Source organism: Clytia hemisphaerica, unplaced genomic scaffold (genome assembly GCF_902728285.1).
Source record: "Clytia hemisphaerica strain Z4C2 unplaced genomic scaffold, Clytia hemisphaerica genome assembly, whole genome shotgun sequence".
Taxonomy (NCBI): Eukaryota; Metazoa; Cnidaria; class Hydrozoa; order Leptothecata; family Clytiidae; genus Clytia; species Clytia hemisphaerica.
Window position 1 is genome coordinate 451,714 of NW_027103950.1, and position 20,141 is coordinate 471,854.

The 20,141-nt window shown below is 36.9% G+C and overlaps 1 protein-coding gene across 1 annotated transcript; it reads right to left on the reverse strand.

The window, feature by feature from the left end:
- Positions 1-152: 152 nt before the first annotated feature.
- LOC136810081 (zinc finger FYVE domain-containing protein 9-like) lies at positions 153-20,135 on the reverse strand. Its single transcript, XM_067066649.1, has 19 exons — positions 17,802-20,135; positions 17,248-17,447; positions 16,466-16,568; positions 13,680-13,856; positions 12,930-13,076; positions 12,176-12,229; positions 11,494-11,562; positions 9,831-9,904; positions 8,786-8,885; positions 7,764-7,861; positions 7,001-7,127; positions 6,617-6,699; positions 6,077-6,181; positions 5,104-5,254; positions 4,226-4,309; positions 3,637-3,829; positions 2,983-3,094; positions 2,092-2,268; positions 153-1,798 (listed from the first exon to the last, which is right to left on the reverse strand). Exons 1-19 carry the CDS (start codon positions 20,110-20,112, stop codon positions 1,643-1,645), a joined length of 4,521 nt encoding a protein of 1,506 aa, XP_066922750.1. The 5' UTR covers positions 20,113-20,135; the 3' UTR covers positions 153-1,642.
- Between the last annotated feature and the right edge of the window lie 6 nt (positions 20,136-20,141).

Genomic DNA, 20,141 nt, shown 5'->3' on the forward strand with positions numbered 1-20,141 from the left:
CACGCTTTTTTTTTTATAAGAATGGTGTAAATCCATTTCATCATGGATATTCTTAACTTTTTTGGGAAAATCATCCTAAAATATTCTTACAGCATTCTCATTACTTGGGGGTAATTGGCAATTTATAATTTAAAATGCTCTAAAATTGACATTCTTTGCTTGAAAAGCAAAATTCCATGATGGTGATATTCTTAGCATATTCTAAATTTTTTGGCCATTTTCATCATGGACATTCTTATAAAGTGTATTCTTATAAAAAAAAAAGCGTGTATAGAGTTTCTTTGTCAAGAGAAAACAAAGTTAATGACTTAGTACTAAAAATCTCATATGCACACCTGACTGAAATAATTCGGAACTGTCAGTGGTTTAACTCTAACATTGTTGTAATTTTACCGTACATTCGACTATCTTACCGAAAAGTTTGCGAAACATTCAAAAACGAAAGCCTTCCCGAAACAAAAATGAAGAAAAAAAATTTTAAAAACCTTACCAAACATGGTAATTAAGCTTTGATGAAAGCCGTAATTACGATACACTTTTTCGTCTATAAGAACAGTTTTATAAGAACCTCGTGTAGTCTAATCGAGGTTCCATTCACTTTCGATGCCTTTGTTAAAGAGATTCTCATCTCACTGGAGATACATCGCTACAGGTGTTGCAACTTATTAACAAGCAATGACTATACAGTGTGTCCCAAAATAAGCGGACAAATTTTTATACAAAGTAGAATCCTTATAATTCATGCGAAATTTCATGGCTTGTTTACTTAACCCTTTAAGTGCCGATGTCGTATATATACGACATGGGCTATATAGGAGGGCGAAGCCCTCCTGTAATGCCCAGTTTGAGTTAGAAATCGTTATTTTTGGTCGAACTCGTAGGAATTAGATTGTCCTTTATGGTCAAGCAAAAAGAATTTCAAAAATGAGTCTTTCCAGCGAGATTTTAAGCAAAAAAGTCAAAAAAATGCAAAAAATTGACAAAAATTCACTTTTTTGAGATTCTGACCGTTTTTTGACTATTTTTGGTCAACGAGTGATCCAAGAACCTCCAAATTTGGCCCTGTTTTACTTTATTCTGTCTTCTAGTGAATTGATTTGAAGTTTTACCACTGGTTACCTTTCCATCAGTTCAGTCAGGTCCGCGCAGCGGGCCTGACTGCTTTAATTCCCCTAACGTACCCCCCCCTTGGCCGCCGCCCACCACGCCCTTCCTCAATCGGGCGGCGCCGAAGGCGCCCAAAAGAAAGAGGAGACTCTAAGCTATCCAACGAGCTATATACGAGCTTCTAATTCTTTCTAGATCAGGAGATATAAGCCCTTAAAGTTTGAACTAGCGATTTTTAAAAAAAAACTTAGAAAAAAAGACCCTGGCACTCAAAGGGTTAATACTTTAATCTCAAAAACCTATTCCATGTCTTTGGATTTGAATATCTTTTTATTGTACGGTGAAATTTACTCTTATTTCAATTATTATAAGCCTAGTTTTGTTAATGAGTTTTGTGGATTTCATTTAATATAAAAATTTAATTGTCCCCTTCTTTTTGGGACACACTGTATGCTTCTTTTAGCGAACCCATTTGTTTGTCAAATTCTGACAACCTACACCAGAAAAGCGTAACATTATACACTCCAATCAATCATTACACGATCTTGACAACCTGAAAGATGAGCTCTACTGCTACTCGTTCTTGAGCGCTTGACATCACAGTGTGAATAGCGGGAACAAGTTTGTCATCCAAACCGGGTAGTAATTCGGCAGGTAATGTTGATAAGTTGGCACCAATTTTATATTCAACCTAAAACAGTTAAAGAATAGTGGCTAATTACTATTTTCCCCTTTTTTAAAGAACAAATTGTATAGGAACATAAGGCTTCGATGGCCGAAATATCAAGAACAAGTTAAGAATATTTTAAGACATTGCGGACTCTAAAACGCCTATTTTCTTAAGAAATGGACAAAATACTCACAAAATTGTGAAAATAAGAACATGTTAAGAAACATTTTTACGCTTGATACTTAAAAGTTAAGAACATCCCTAGGTTTCAAAAAAGAATTGGGATGTTCTTATAAAAAAACATCAAAACTTACAAAATCAGCAGCAAGATTGACACGTAATCCGATTCTTGTCATATCCAAAGCTAACAGTGTCATCAAATGTGCTGACAATGCTGACATGCATGCTTTAGCTACTGATGACGTCATTTGACCGAGTTCACGAGCTGATAAGCGTTGTACTGTATCACTATCTTGTGGTAGGAAGTAAACCTGTATGGAAAATAGGTTTCTTTGTAGGAGGAACAGTATAATAAAAACAAAATACTTTAAAAGAGAGATAGTCCTTCCGATGAATGGAACAGGCCCTATCCCGGGTAGGATTCACTATCCTAGGATAGGGAAATCACAGCGCTTACCTGACTCTGCCAATTCGTACCCGCGACACACAGAGTTGATAAACTTTACTAGGGAGGATTGCGGTCAAATCTCTGAAGTCATTGCATCGGTTTTCCCATGACTCATATAGAATTTTGACGTCTTTTTTTTTCTCTTGTAGAATCAACCCAATCCCGTTATGATGATTCTGTACGAACATCCTAAGGCCACTAACTCATAAACATGAAATTGCTTAGAAAGTACACCGAAAGCTTAAGATAAGAACATTCTAAGAACATTTTCACGGAGAAACAACAGAAAGTTAAGTTGAATAAATTTTTGACGTTTACTCGCAAAAAGATTTTTACGTTAACGTGTGACGTATTCAGGACGCTCAATTGTTTACTTTAGGAAAAATGCTTTCTTGAACCTCAAACATTACCATGCTTATGTAATGATTTAATCTAAACTGAGGCTCCAATTACCCTTAGATAAAATTCGAAATCTAAAAATCTATTTTCTTCCCCGAAAAAAATATATCAGAATATGCCCTATTTTTCCGTCCTTCTAATTTATGGAAAATAAAGTTTACTGGAAAATGAATGGTACCTCTATCCAGTGGATTTTGGCAGTCAGATTGTTGGATGTGTAGTCATAACTATGTCTTATCTTCATGTTTGTCAAATTGTCAAATGAAGTTCCGTCGATTGGACTTAATAATCTACGCAATGAAAAAGAAAATGCAATCGAAAGTTAACTCAAATATAGAGAAGTTTGAGGGTTTACATCACTGAGCTTTGTATAGACCCTTGGGGCAGTTCCTAATTCCCGGCAAAATAAAATCTTTGATAGGGATAAGAAGTTTCTTTTATCAGTACTCAATAGCGGTGAAATGCATCGAGAGCGCTAGATAGATTTACTTTTTCTTGCACACTAGTGATGTAGCGCCATGTGTAGTGCTTAAACAATTCATTTTTGTTGAAATCACATGAAAATTTGTTTCAGTGTCCCTCCCCCTTTAGCTTTAAAACAGGAGTTATAAGAAATCCTCATGAATTTCATGAATTGTGCGAAACTTTATGACTTGTTTACTTAATATTTCAATCCCCAAGCCTAACCAATCGTCTTCTATTGGATTGAACAGAAAATTTCAATCTTATTTCAGTTCTTCTAAGCCCAGTTAAGATGATGAGTTTTGAGGATTTAACTTTTTATAAAAATTTGTCCACTTTTTTTTTGGGACACACTCTATGTGAAAATAACCTTGGTCTATCCATGACGTCAGCTGACGACCATTCGATACCAACTTTCGACGACACCTCATCACCACCGCTGGCGGTTGCGCCACCACTGGCTGAAGAAGATTCACCCGTCCCAAAAGAAAATTCTTTCATGTCTTTGATGGCTTGTTTGAATTCTTTCATAACTTCTGGTGTGACTTGTACCATAACACCATCTGAATAATTTGATGTACAAAAAGATGTTATTTTGGATTGGGAAATCGAGGCATATTGAAAGTTTAATCAAGCTTTAAAAATGAGCCCATTTCTTTGGTCGGATGAGGGGTGAACTTCATAATGTCATAAGAAATTCGACGTAGAAAATTATTTTACTTTGGATTGGAAATTCGAGGCAAATTGGAAGTCGAATAAAGCTTTGAAATAGAGAAGCCCATTTTGGTTTGGAAAATCGAGCAAAAATGAAATTCAAATGTGACCTGCTTTCAGCAAATATTTTGCTTCAACTTCCGTTGCTTGGGAAAGATAGAGCAGCTCCATCTAATGTTTTATAGCGACAGTAAGGCTATATTCTAACTACTACTTTATTAAAGGGAAAGTAAACTAATTCATACCTTCAACGATGCTTGCTTTAGCCTTGACTCCATCTTGATTAGCCTTTAAGGCAGCACTGATTACCACAAAACTTGCGCATGTCACTGAAAACGTGAAATTAGAAAACATATAAAACAAAAAAGAAGTCAAATTTTACACCAAGATATTACAATCTTAAGTCTTTGGAAAAGGTCTACTTCACATAATTTGAAATCACTCTATTGTAAATTACCGCTTGTAAATTTCAACCCCCTGGAAAATTAAAATCAGGCCCCTTAAAAAATTTACGAGCCCTTGGCTATAAACAAGACTATCATTTCACCCATGGAAAAAGAAAAGTTGGTACACGATGCTTAACCAATCTCCTTGGCAAAAAAAACAACTCATATCAAAACCCTTGAAAATTGAATACAGTTGACGCTCTCTAATTCGACGTTCTACTATTCGATAGGCTGCCTTATTCGATGAAATTGAAAGTCACCGTCAACAAGAAACTCTCATAAACGACGTTCTACTATTCGATAGGCTCCCTTATTTGATGAAATTGAAAGTCCCCGTCAACAAGAAACTCTCATAAACGACGTTCTACTATTCGATAGGCTCCCTTATTCGATAGGCTCCCTTATTCGATGAAATTGAAAGTCCCCGTCAACAAGAAACTCTCATAAACGACGTTCTACTATTCGATAGGCTCCCTTATTCGATGAAATTGAAAGTCACCGTCAACAAGAAACTCTCATAAATGACTCTCCCTTATTTGAAAAGCTCCCTCATTCGATAAATATTCAATTCTCCTTGAAGATCGAATTGGAGATCGTCAACCGTATGTTAAACCTTCTTTTATGGTTCTCTAACAAACCATAAAAATTCCAAGCCGTTTATAAATCTTAAAAGGTACCTTTACGATTCGCCTTGAGAACGATACTCAACGTTTGTGTTTTGTATCTACCATCTTTCTCCACGGCAACCAGATGACCGTCACAGGTGGTGGAAAAATTACCGGCTAACGAAAGAACATTCTCTTCGCACGAGTTAACAGCTTTCATAATCTATAAAAAACCGGAACTCGTTAAAAAATAGTCAAAAAAACTATATACTTTATCGTGCCTAATGTAAAATAGTAGCTTCTTTTTATAGTGCTAGTGTGTTAACAAGCCCGGGGAAAAATTTTGGTGCGCGGTGCGGTATTGAAATACAACAAGCTAAATTTTCATTTAAACTATGAGCTGGATACTGATTAGACCTATCTGATAAAAAAACTGTCAAAAAGACGATTAAAAAATTAAAAAGGAAAAAAAAAGGCTCAAGTTTCGAGATAAACTAAAGAGAAACGAATTAAAGGGCCAACGATCGGTTTTCCAGCGACATTAAAAAGAATCCGATCGAACAATTCAATTTTTTTAAGCCACAGAAGATTTAGCGTATCTTAAAAAAAAAAAAAACTATGTCCAAACTTATGCCGTTTTTCCTTGAAAAAAAAACAGCCGAAAAATCCCGGAAAAGTCACGAGAATCTTAGTGCAGGGAGTGGAATCTTATGCAAAACGAGAGTAAAATCCCTACCATTGAGTTTGAAGCCCGAATAGCTTGAGTAGAATCTCTAACCTTTTGCAGGCAACGAAAAATGAAGCCACATATTTCTCATTCGGAACGCGTCTAGAACGCGCCGCAATCATGACTACGGATTGTATCTAGGGGTTCCTTTGTTTCTGAGGACTACATTTGTTGAAATCTAGCAATAGAATTTACTTTCAATTTTACTTTCGGCGTTTTGTGTAAAAGCCACGCGCGGGCGTTCTGGATGGGAAACAAGTGGTTTCATTTCCCATCCAGTAGTCTAGCTCTTCGGGCTTGAAAGTCAATGATCCCTACCTCATCATAACGGTGTTGTGGCAAACGTATGATCGTATCTTTACCACGTAAATTAATTGTGACACCCACCACGCGCGGTATTGTGTATTGGAAGTTTCGGAAGTCCTAAAGAAAAAAACATTGTATATTATAAGTATATAGTACATCAGCGAGATTCCCAGACGGAAGTTAGCCCAAAAATAGGCTCTTACAGAAGGTTTGTGTACACGAGAGGTGGAGGATATATTGGATATTTTGTCCGGGGGTATTGAAAAATCTGCCAAATTTGCCTTGTTTTTGGGGCAAATTTGCTCTGTTTAGGGTTAATTTTGAATGTCCGGGGGGTCAACTGATGCTTGTCCGGGGGTAAGATCTGTTGCCCGGGGGGGGGGGGAGGGGGTTGGAGGGTAAATTTCCAAAAAATGTTATATCCTCCATCCCCCTTCAATCTTTTTCTGGAAAAGTCCAATCTAAGCTTGTTTGATTCGGTCACTAATAAATCTGATGGTAAGTTGTGACGACTAACTAGCTTGGGTCAATCGAAATAATAGATAAACTTACAGCCAATAGATCAAGTATGGTTCGACCAACACCGTCGTAAACAGCTGGTCGATCAAGTATGTTCAATAGTGGACATGGATAATCTAGAATGAAAAATAAAGAGGTTTCTGCGTGTACAGGAAAAAAACATTGTATATCATCAGTACATAGTGAACTCTCACTTATTCGAACTTTATCCGGAGGGGGGGTCAAAATTCACAATATCCAGGGGTTAAATTTCCAAAAAAAATGTTTTATCCTTCAACCCCCCCCCCATATTAAACGGAAATTCTTTCTTTCCCCGATACTTAAAGTTTCTTGCTTTTTCAAGCATTCATTAGGTTGGTTTAACAAACACTTCATTCGTTATGTCTATTCTTCAAATAAAATTGACACTGAACTTACATTTATACTCAGCACCAACTCTCAGCAACAGTCTTAGTGGGAAATTCTTTGCCCATGGCAACTCACTCTTCTCGATGTACATACCAAACAAATATGGTGACGTAGGAATGATCAATTTCTTTATACACTGTGATGAAAATAACTGACCTTTAAAAACCCTGGACTTAAATTACTTTAATCGGCTTAAATTTAGCGATATTAAATTTCGCATCTTTGGATTTAATTTCGCGAGTCAGAGTTTTGAAAAGCCTGAAAACAGCTGAAAGATTAGCAGTTTTTGCCACAATTAGAGACTTTGGACTGGTTTCTCCGCCGAAAATGCGATTTAAAAATTTTGCGGTGGATTCAATATCGCGAGTCAGGAATCTCACGCGTTTTAAGCTAATCCAATTAAAGTTAAATAAAGCTCAGCGACTTTGTAGTTATGGTATGTTTCGAGAGGAATAATCGTAAATATTCAGAAATCTAAGTTATTTACAATTTCGTTTGTTTTTATTAGGTCAATTTAATATGGTCTCGTCTAAAGCCAAAATCCAATACTAGAAAGATTAAGGGAAGCGCAATACACGTTTTTTCATAAGAACAAACTATATAAGAATATAAGGCTTTGATGACCAGAATGTTAAGAGCAAGTTAAGAACATTTTAAGGCTTTATGGACTCTTAGCAAAATGGGCAAAATACTCACAAAATACTTGAAAAAAAACGTGTAGAAGCATGCAAGTTGCTTCTATGAATTGTGCCAGAGAATATCTAAACAATACCTGCAGAGAGTGCTTGAAGAATAACATCGCAACATTCTTAGGAGTGCAACACAGGCTAGCGTCATATTCTAGCTGTTCCAAATCCGAAACTGGGTGACCTTGGGAAAAAATAACAAAATCAATCGAATTGGATCGAATGAGAATTTTAGTTTCAATCGATCAGATACCTTGAGAGGTACCAAGAAGAGCAATTTCATTAAAAGAAATTGTACACCCTATGTTGACCAGCCCTGGATTATTTATCTTCCAGGCCATCCTGGACGTCACCCATCCTCAACATATAGGGGGTACAGACTATTTCTGGAAATAGTCAAATATAAATTTCATTACAAGAAATCGAGCTACAGGGAAGAACTTTTCAGAGATTTCAAATTATCTTATTCTGACACTGAATAAAAATCATTAGGCCAAAACATTTTGAGGTTTATACCCATATCATAAAACGTTATTGGTCTATTCCAGAAATAGTCTGTACCCCCTATGTTGAGGAGGTGTGACGTGGTCTGGGAAATTAGGTTAAAAATTCAGGGGGGTCAGTAAAATAAGGCCGGAAAAACCAGGGTGGTCCTGAGAAATCGAAAAAAAAAACCAGCGGGGTCACCTTTCACAAAAAGGACCTTTTTTTGGAATAGCCCATCATTACAAGTGAAAAATCCAATTATCCACATTATCCCTTCAAATCTACTTTGATCAAAATGGGCGATATACATATAGGGGGTGGTCGAAAATTTCCAGAGGGTAAATCTGAGGAGAATTTCCTTGGGGTTTAGAAAAATGTTTTTTGGGGAGGTAAAAAATTATTTCTAAAGCTTCCTGGGGGTAAACGACAGATTTTAGTGCAACACCGTCACTTTAAGGTACGAAAAGAATTTCCCAAGGGTTTTTTTTGCAAATGTTACCATTTTCCAGGGAGTAACCACACATTTCGAAGAATCTTTTTTGACTTTAAAAGGCTCGTCCATCCCCTTGTATGGATACTTAATGGGATATCCCAATGATCAGAGGAGTTCAATCCTTCTTACCATGTTTTGCTTTCTCGAAGATATGGTTCATTTGTTGAAGAACTTTTCGTGTCAACGTTCGATCATCTACATCGTAAGAACCGCATTTGATTAAAACAACCTAAAGTTTAGAAGGAAAAGCAAAACAAATCAAGGGCCATTTTAGACTGGAGTCGCTTATAATCCGTGTGATACAGTAATATTAGTAAGTAAGTAAGTATATTCATCTGGTGGCTGTCGGTGGAGCCGGGAGTGAGGGAGTATATCCCCTTTTCTATTTGCGCTAGACCTGGGAGATCGAATGCTGAGGTGGAGCGCCACACCTACTCTCAGCTCCCAGTAACTTACCGCCTAGATCAGATTACCCAATCTAAGCTAATCATTCGCTGAGTTGGCAGTGACCGGGGATCGAACCCACAACCCTTAGATTGTAAGGCGAATGCTCTACCGACTAAGCTACCCGGCCAAGTAATATTGGCGTTATGTAATAATACTATAATCGTAACAGTAACGGGATAATATCAATTTGTATAAAAGCTATAACTTGCTCCTTCTATTTTTTACCCCTAATTTCTATTTTGTATCAGTTTGTTTTCTAGCATAATAGACTAGGGCTAATTCGGGGAAAGAAAGCCACGTGAAGTTTTATTCTTAAGTAGAATTTACTTTTAATAAGTATCCCAGAGGAGAGGGGGTCGAAGGGTAGGCCGATGTCGGGACCTACCAAAACAGATCCTTAATTGATAAAATCAAATTGTAGTGATAAAGTGACCCTAGAGAGACATTTTTGGAAAACGTCCCAGACTTTTTTACATTTTTTCTCTCGAAACTGAAAATTTTTTGTGATTTTTTCCTACCCTTAGAGAGACTTTGGAAGATGGAAAAACCGATCCTTATCGTCCAAACAAACCGAGCGCCCATTTTTATCCCCCCCCCCCCAAGAAGAGTGTACAATGATGGCCTATTGCATACAAAGTTATATCATGTGCTGAACGGTGAAAAAGAATACGGCTACTATTATTTGAATTCCTGTAATATCAATGTAGCAAACAATACTGTATCTTACAATTTCTTCTTGGTTAGACGCACCCATGCCATCAGATGTGAAACACCAACATTTTTTCTCCACGCAACAATCCACTGAAAATGAAAGTGAAAGTGAAAAAATCTTTGACATTAGACATGCTTTCAATACAGGCTAGAATGATTTTAGTCTAGCATACTAGACCCTAAGCTTCAAGCCTTCTGGTATAGGGGAGGCTGATCGTGTATAAAATCCAGAAACTCGGTGTTGGATCATCAAACACAAATCAACTAATTTTACACTTTGTAAACAACAAATTTTGGGAAAAGTAAAGCAATATACCCAACAGGCACACAACGTCAAAACAACGTCCATGTGATATCCCTAACGTTCATAAAACGTTAGATTAATGTTAAAACAACGTTGTGTGTCACCTGGTTGATTCTATAACCCAGACAGTAAACCTTTTCGCCCAAGAATCTGATAAAAAACATGACCGGCTGGTGCAGAGCGTCGTAACAACATCCATCTAACGTCCCTAACGTTCAGAAAACGTTAGATGAACATTAAAACGACGTTGTTTTCCAGTTGGGACAAATATAACACTTGTTGTCCACTATTTACACTCAGGTCTAAAATGGTGGTCAGAATATGTTGGCATTTCTGGGTATATTTTTAGCATTTTGCAGAATTTAATGTTTGGAAAAAAATGAAATTTTCCGGCTTTCTACCGGGTGTCCCACAAATAAGTTACCCTCTTTGATTTGATATTGTAGGCAGTAGAAAAGAAATTTTTCAAAGATTGTTTCGGAATCATTCAGAGGAAAGCTTAACTTGAAATTAGGTGTATTACTTTCTAATTTTACTTCATTGGTTCAAAAGTTATGTTCAAAAACCAAAAATGTCAATTTAAAAATATGTCAAAAATAGGCTAAAAACAAGGGTATGGTTTTATGAGAGAAAGGACTTCTTTTACCAAAACATTAAAATACAAAGTCTTGCTCCTTGTAACACTCTTTATGTTTTCTTTATCTCTATTGTTTTCTTTACTTCTGACTTCTGTTTTCCCCTTGGGCATAAACAAGATGCAGAATGCTTCAACCCCACAAAATTTTCAACGTCTTTCCAAGAGTTTCCGGTAGTTTTCTGTGTGTACATCATCGTTGAGAAATGTTAAAGTTTTGAGAAAAATGTCTTTTTGAACTGTTGCAGCTCATCTTGATTCGCCCTGTACTTACGGGGATGCTTAACTTTGTAAACAAGTGCTTTTTACATAATGGAAATACATTTCCTGATGCATAAAATCGTTTTGTGTCTGTATTCATTACAATCAATTTAACAACCTTGTTTTTAGCCTTTTTTGACATATTTTTTAATTGACATTTTAGGTTTTGTAGTGTTTAGGTTTTTTCCATTTTAGGAAAAATCCCTTTTCTACTGCCTACAATATCGAATCAAAGAGGGTATTTATTCCGATATTTCGATTTTGGAGGGATATAATGGCTTCTAGGTTAACTTCTCAACCTAGTCGGACCATTTATAAGCTTTTTGACCCTCAGATTCTAAACTCCTAAAAATCTATACTTTCGAACCCTAAGCTAAGGCACTAAAAAACTACAAGCTGTTTTTTAATTTTTGCTAGGAGATTTCCTTTGTGTCAAATTTTATGGCCAACATTGTAGATCAATTTGTTATTTCAACTTACAGTTAACGATTTTGACGCGAACGACGAGATTCTTGTTGACAATAAATGTGATTGGATCTTCCTGTTCGTCTGAAAAAAAGCACACAAATCTTAACTCAAAGACCAGATTAGTGGGCAACCTGAAGGCTCCCCTTTTCAATACCTATTTACCCCAAAAAGTGAGGCACTAACTTCTTTCCCTGAATTACTCTACTTTCTACCACCTCTTCTGTTTTAATTAGTTGCTGATCAGAGACAGAAGTATTAATGGAAGTCCTTATTTAAACCCAGCTAAAAATTTCGGCAGAAACCTTTCGTGTGGTTCTCGCTGATGTTCCACTAAGTTACTTGCAACTTAGTTATATACCCTATCGGCCCTCATACGCCGGCCCATATCTTTCCGTCACTGGCGTTATAAGGGCCATGTTAAAAATGGAAAATTTCGCTTTGGTGTAACAATGGCCGGTGTTAAAGAGGGGGCGGCTCTAAATTAGGTGCTTTTCCTTTTAATCCTTCAAGACTGGTAACCATAAGCACCTAAATTTGTCTCTCGAGTATTTTAAGCTCAATAAAAGGAAATAATACGCCGTAACAAAGTAGGAAAAATCAATGGAAAAGAGGTGATTGCAGCGAGCGTTAGTATGAGACATCAAACAAAGCGCTTAAATATTGTGTAATGATTAGTGATATGGTAATTAATTACCTCTGATTTGGCTAAATAGTGTATCCAAGTCTGGATTGTTGACAATACGAGTTTCTGAAAGTTAAGGAATGATTTAAAAAACAATATGTAGAGAATTCTATAACTGTCTAGTGAATTAAATTTCGCGTGGATTTCGTGATTTTCACGAATTTCGGTCATTTTCGCGAAACTTACTCTTCGCGAATAGTTTTTGCAACCCTAGGAAAATGAAAGAAGTAAGTTGAAGAATAGACAGATTCGCAAAATTTTGTCCAAGTGAAAATTAACAATGTAGTTTAAGCAAGGTGTATTTGTTAGTATAAAAAATAGATAGCGAATAAAAGTTAATTCAAGTATTTATCGACTATTCCAGAAAAGACTTTTCCCCCTTTCTTCCAGAGGAGGTCATTATTGAGTCCGGACAGGAGATAAAATTACTGCAGTTTGCTAGATTTTTAAAGTGATTTGTGAGAATGAATCAAAATACAGGGTGTATGTATAAATTAAAGTTCGGCCTACTGACACGTTTTTTGTAAGAACAAACTATATAAGAACAAAAGACTTCGCTGGCCAAAATATCAAGAACAAGTTAGGAACATTTTAATACTTTGCGGACTCTAAACATCCAATTTCTTAGTGAAAATGGACAAAAATACTCATCAAATGGTGAAATTAAGAACATTTTAAGAACATTTTTAGGCTTAAAACTCAAAAAGTTAAGAACATGGGAAGACTTTTGACAGAAATTATGGATGTTCTTATAAGTAACATGTACCTTCGTTACTTCTCCTTATAATTGGTGGCAGATTGGTAGCAGTGCTATTGAACATGATAACAGCACTCATCTCTGACTCTGTACGATTACGATTTTGACGTTGTCGTGCTGTTGGTGTATATGCTGGTAATTGGAAGTTCATCATTTCTGAAAGAGTAAAGAGAATCAAAAGAAAAGGTCAAAAGAAAAAATTGTAAACACAGTGGAGTCACAAAAATTTCAGTTTGAGCCTAAACCAATGACTGAAAGATTAAATGCAAATCATTTTTTGACCATAACGCTTTGTGAAAATCGAAAACGTTCCTACCCTGTGACATGGTATTTTTCAAACACTTTTCCTGAGTTTTAACTTGAGTTTTAAATTGCCGAACGGTTATGACTTTAGTGCTTCAAACCAGGAGTTAATGCTTTAAGATAAGGAGAAGCTTCAGACCCCTTTAGATAAGACGGCTGTCTTGGCGTGAAAACAATTGAAAAACTGTCTAAAAGTCTCTCTCTACCTTAACTAAAGGAATTAATTTTTGTGGGAATTAATTTTCGCTTTTTTTGCGGTTTTCCGGCAAAAAATTAGAAAAGTCCCTAGGAAGATAAAAGAAATGTGTACAAAATAGGGCAAAACCGTGAAATGCCATTTTTCAATTTTTTTTTCGACCGAGAAAATTAGTTCCTGCTAAAATAAAGGTATTTTAACCAACTAAATCTAATGTTGAAAAGGAGCTATCATAAACGGAACATTGTAAGAATACGAACCTGTCAGTTGGGCACCGGTCAGATGCGGATTACGTCCTGCATTACCAGGCAACACGTCACCCATTCCTTGAACACCGGCCGGTAAGATTGGAGCAGGTTGCTCTGTAAACTGGTTTGTGGGTGACGATGGTGACAGCTCAGAGTAAGGCGGTGCATCGGAGGAAGCGGAGCCAAAGCCTCATGATCCACAGCTTAAGGCTGGAGATTCCTGAACCATGCAGCAGGTGTGAGGTCTGGGAGTCTAAGAGCTTCAAAATGTAGTACAAAGGCTTGCAGTGATGGTGGTTAGACCAAAATGTCAGGTTAAACGTGGGTTCGTGCCCTCGTGGGTGTTCGTGGGTTAAAATGTCTCGTGGGTTCGTGGGTTCGTGTCAAAATATCCGTGGGTCGTGGTTCGTGGTCCAAAAAAACACGGGGGTTGAAATTGTCGTGGGTGGGTTCGTGGGTCCAAAAAATCACGTGGTTAAAATTCCAATAATTTTCCAAAAATAAAAAATAAAAATTCATATGGGTCATCGGGTATTTTTTAAAGTAGTAAAGCAAAAATTGTAAAAGTTTAAAATTGAAAAACTTCCTCATTGTTCTTCGTTCTTCTCACCCTATAATTAACTCAAGAGTTTTTATGAGAAGTAAAAAAAGTAAGTATATTCATCTGGTGGCTGTCGGCAGTGCCGGGAGTGAGGGAGTCTATCCCCTTTTCTATTTGCGCTAGACCTGGGAGATCGAATGCTGAGGTGGAGCGCCACACCTACTCTCAGCTCCCAGTAACTTACCGCCTAGATCAGATTACCCAATCTAAGCTACTCATCCGCTGAGTTAGCGGTGACCGGCGATCGAACCCACAACCCTTAGATTGTAAGGCAAATGCTCTACCGACTAAGCTACCCGGTCTTTATGAGAAGAAAGAGCGAAATGGAAAATGTCAAAAAACATTTCCAGCTGATCTGATTTTAATATTAATATTTCTACCGCTGACCTTAAAAAACGACTTCCATCGAAAGCTTCATAATATATATAGCCCAATTAACGTCACACTTAATCTTATATTTTTATCTCCCTTTACGGTTTACCATGTTCCTCCTACCACACAATTAATACAAGAGGTCACAGTCTTTTAAAAGAATCGTTTAATTTATAATTATTAAAACAAAAACATTTCCTGGGTATTTATAAAAAACTGGTTATAACTAACAATTCTTCTTTATACTTACATCGGTTCCTTTGGGCGGTAAAATGCGCAAGGGTTTCAAATTCGAGCACGCATCGCAAAAAAAATTTACAAAGAAATAATGATCATTATTAAGTGTTTTAGGGTTTTAGAAGATGATGGATTTAAGAATAGATATGAAACAGCAAAATGTAAACAATGTTTACAGCTCTCACTGCTTAAAATATCATATCTTACACGATCTTACAGTATTGGGATTTTTAGAACATTTCGGACCAACGGAAAATTTTGGACCAAGGGGAAATTTGGACCCACGAGCGATTCTGACCCACGAACCCACGAGCAATTTCAACCCAAGTGATTTTTTTTGGACCCACGAACCCACGAACCCACGAGATATTTTGACCCACGAACCCACGAACCCACGAAACATTTTAACCCACGAACACCCACGAGGGCACGGACCCACGAACGCACGAACCCACGACACGCACGTAACCCACGTAATTTAGCAGACTCTAAAATGTCGAGGGTTCATTGATGATTGAATTATAAACATCCAATAACCATTGAAAAAACAAGAGGTTATTCGTGCAGATTTTTCAATTCTAATGGTTAATAAAGTCTCGCCGAATCAGGTTGCGTAAAAATCTGTAATAATGGTGTAAATCATTTATACAGTGGAGTCTCCATAGCTCGAACACGCAGGGGTGCCTTGGAGTTTTTACAAGATGCTTAACTGATTGGTTATTTTTAAACAATAGGGATGACGCGTTCTTTAGAAAAAGTAATAAAATCGTTTGTCTCAACATTTAACGACCAACGGAGTCATCAAAGAACTTGTAAAAACTCCAGCTTGACCCAACACGCAAAGGGAATTTGTTCTAGTTAAGGAATGCTACAGAGTAAGGTTTATAAGGGATTGTTAACTGAAGGGAAGATAAAACTTGTTCGAATAAGAAGACATTCGAGTTATAGAGGTTCGAGACTCAATTGTATGAAACACTATATATATACTTTGTTCGAGCTAGGGAAATTTCAAGTTATTGAGTAAAGTTTATAAGGGATTGTTAACTGAAGGGAAGATAAAACTTGTTCGAATAAGAAGACGTTCGAGTTATAGAGGTTCGAGACTTAATTGTATGAGACACTATATATACTTTGTTCGAGTTAGGGAAATTTCAAGTTATTGAGTAAAGTTTATAAGGGATTGTTAACTGAAGGGAAGATAAAACTTGTTCGAATAAGAAGACGTTCGAGTTATAGAGGTTCAAGTTAAAGAGACTCAATTGTATGAAACACTATATATATACTTTGTTCGAGCTAGGGAAATTTCAAGTTATTGAGTAAAGTCTATAAGGGATTGTTAACTGAAGGGACGATAAAGCTCGTCCGAATAAGAAGACGTTCGAGTTATAGAGGTTCGAGACTTAATTGTATGAAACACTATATATATACTTTGTTCGAGCTAGGGAAATTTCAAGTTATTGAGTAAAGTTTATAAGGGATTGTTAACTGAAGGGACGATAAAACTCGTTCGAATAAAGAGACATTCGAGTTGTAGAGGTTCGAGTTAAAGAGACTCCATTTTACAACCCATTTCCTCCAAAGATCTTACCCTGCGAAATCATGACATCACAGCAATCTTGGCAAACTCTGACAAATTTGTAATTCAAGTACGGTAAACAATACCTCATGTTGCAACATACTGAGCAAAGAACCTGCCAGAAGAAAACAAAATGAAAATACCCAGCTGGCACACAACGTTGTTTCAACGTTCATCTAACGTTCACAACGTCCATATAACGTTAGATAAACGTTGAAACAACGTTGTGTGCCAGCTGGGTATGAGATGAATTAAAGTAAGTGAAGATCACAAATATCATATTCCTTTACACACAAGATCAGCTGCTCATAGATTCCCAGTGAAAGTGTGTGCAATTTTTAAGTCAACTAAAGCCCGCCGTGTTGTTATCTAATTCACCTAAGATTTTTGAACTTTGGAATTTCAAAACATTCGAATCGACCAGAATTGAAAACACGATTGCGGACGAGTCAGTAGCTCTAAAACTGAAATGCTTTCTTTTACATGGTAAGCTCTATCCAGTCAAGAAGTTAAAAATCAGTAGTAAAGAGGGAGAAATTAAAACTGACATAATGTTTCAAACTCAAGATCCCAGTCAAAATAAAAGAAGTCATTTACTCAATTCTGGTAATCTCTACCCCCGATCTCTAATACCTTTCAAATGCCATTAATTGTCGCGCCACTAATTTTCGCACATTTCGTAAAAGAGGGTATTTGCGCACCTTTTAATTTTCGCTTCCCCTCTAAGAGAGGCGGGGTACAAGACGCAGTTAAAGAGTTTATAGGCGTATAATTGTAACATAATTGTAGCCTACCTTTCCGCACGCTCTGCAATGATGTCTCCGTTTAACAACCGTGAATTTCATGTTACATTTCATACAGTTACTAGCTTTTTCATCAGGTACCCATTCTGGTGCAACCCAACCAAGATTCTTGATCTCATTGGGAATCTCATCTCCAGAACTCGGTTGTGATAAAGAATCCAAAGCAGTTGCCCCTTCTGGTAGTGACTCTCCTAGTTTATTTGAAATCAAATTCAAAATAATCAATGATCAAAGCAAGGTTTTACACAGCAAATTAGCACACATACTTGAAATTTTGGTTAATTATGCTGAATTTTTGAGACATGAAAGCCTCTTTATATAGTTCACTGAGACAATAATCTGTCTGAAACGGAAGAACTTTTAACACTGAAATAATTAACTAAACTTAAGCAATATACGGAACCTTCTTGAACGTTCTATGCCCATACAGGGGAGGTGGACGAACTTCTTCAGAGGTGGAGATCTGAGAAGAGTTTCCAGTTTAAAGTTTAAAGTTTAAAGGAGTAGTTTTTCATTTTACAGGGTGTAAATAAACATCTGCTTACCTTGCTCGTTTGGTGAACCTGCAGATGCATTTGGATTCTCTCCTTCATATTCAGGATTGAGTGAGAATCGAACTCGTCTACCAGAACCACTGGCACCACCATTTCTTCTCAAAGATGTTCGTAATTCAGTTGATGTTTCTCCTTCTTGAGGTTGGTCATCAGATTCTGGTGTGGTTTCTTCTGGAGATTCTGACGATAGCTCCTCTGTTTGACCATCTTGCATTGTCGATGCTGGTTCAATGGATTCATGAGGTGTTTCTTCATTGGATGTCATATTATTTCCTGTTGCTTCTGTAACTTGAATCTCATCATTGTTAGTTTCGCCAACATCGTCAGGTGTAGCTTCACTATTGGTACCAGTTTCCTGATTTGGTTCATTGCCAGTAGCCGCCAAGGCTGCATTAGAAACAAGCTCTCGAGGTGCAGATTCTACTACAACACTAACAGATATCTCTTCAGGGTGAGTAGTAGTAGTATTAGAATCTTCATCAATGACCTCAGCCGCCATTCCCAAGTCTTCCTCTAAATTGTCTAACAAAGAATTTAATTCATCAGAAATGTCTCCTGCCTGTTCAGTAAAACCGACAGGTTCTTGAGGAGTATCAACAGTCTGTAATGGTTCCTGAACAGCAGAATTTTCAATATCTAGTTCATCAATATTTCCCATATTAGTATCTTTGTCAATTACATCCTTTCGAGTATTATCATTATTGACAGAATCTACATCATTTACATTTTCAAGTTCTAAAGATACCATATTCTCTAGCCTTGGAGTTTCAACTACGGCAGATTGTAGATTCCCAGCCTGCCTTGCATGGTCAACTGTTTCTACATTACCAATATTTACACTATTACTAATACCAGTATCTTCTTGGATTTCAAAATTGACATCAGGTATTGGCGAGGTTGAAAGATTGCTGACAGCTTTGGAGGGATTCTGCTCTCCGACAGTAGTTTCCATGTAAGACTCCATATCTTGGCTTTCCTCTATATCATCCTCATCAGGAGTTAAACATTTCATAGAATCAAGAGCATTAGAAACAGAAACAATGTTTACACTTGCTGAGCTTGGTAAATCGCCAGAGCTGTCTGTTGGAGGTGAGACATCATTATTAGACTTATCAAAAGTTTTATCATCAGATGTCACATTTTCAATGCGAGAATCATCCTTGATAGGCGTATTATCCATGTTTAAAACAACGTTTCCACCCTCCTCATTGGTTAAATTTATAATTTCAGATACATTTTGTTTTGGATCTACCTCTTTTAATATTTCAGTATTATTGGGGGTACTGATAACTGTAACATTGACAGGTTTTGAAACTACATCCTCAGTAGAAGGCTCTTGCTCTACCCCTGATTCAGATTCATCTTCTAAATCATCATCGTCAGACTCAATATATGGAGGTGGAGCTTCAGATTCATCAACCATATTTTCATCCAAGTCTATTTTAATCAACTCATCAGTCTCCGTGGTCTGCTCAGTATCCTTAATGGTAATGTTTGAGGCGATTTCGAGTATCTGGTCGGCATCACTTGTATCAGAAGAATTGATAAGATCCTCTACAGTTTCAAAAACACCATCAACTTTTTGATCAATAACAAAGTCTTTGTCATCAATACCAATAATATCATTACCATTATGAGAAGAATCAATTCCACCCATTATGTCAGTATTAGCGCAATCAGTTTGAATATCAGTATCATCAGTATCTATTGATGGTTTTACATCAATTTCTTTATCGGTATTGTTTTGTGCATCAGTGGTCTCTTTGTCAACCATATTTGTTTTTGAGGTGGGTAATACAGTTGGCACATCAGGCAGCTCCAATAAATCACACAAGTCACCGAAATCATCCTCCTTGGTTACTGTATCTTTATTTTCAAATTCATTCCCTGACTCTATCGAGATCAGCTTATGAGGCTCTGTCTGATTGATGGGTGAGCTCAAATCAAGGATATCAGTCGGTAATGTACAATGGTCAGTTTCACTCATACGTTCTTCCAGTTCTTTAAGACGACTAGCTGAATCAAAGTTGGGATTCTCATATTTATCATGATCATCAACAACACTAGAAAACGGATCTAACAGTAAACTAATGTCAACATCGTCGTCTATATTGGCACCAGATTTTTCTTTGCTTTCTTGCGATTGGAAAAGGTGATCAGGGGATTTGCTCAAAAATAAGTCTCTTTTATCGTTCTGTTCCTCGTCAGGATTATCAACACCAGCTTGTTCCTGCCATTTACGTATGCGATCTAAATCACTAAAAATTGACTTTTTATTAATTGTTGAAGTGGTATCAAGCATTTTCAATCCATTTTCAGTTTCCAGGGTGA

Excerpts from the sequence above, each read along its gene's own strand:
- LOC136810081 (XM_067066649.1), bottom strand. The coding sequence starts at position 20,112 with ATGCTTGATACCACTTCAACAATTAATAAAAAGTCAATTTTTAGTGAT. Across the intron at positions 6,182-6,616 it reads CCATACTTGATCTATTGGCT|GACTTCCGAAACTTCCAATA; the intron begins GTAAGTTTATCT and ends TTTTTTCTTTAG. Across the intron at positions 5,255-6,076 it reads CACAACACCGTTATGATGAG|ATTATGAAAGCTGTTAACTC; the intron begins GTAGGGATCATT and ends GGTTTTTTATAG.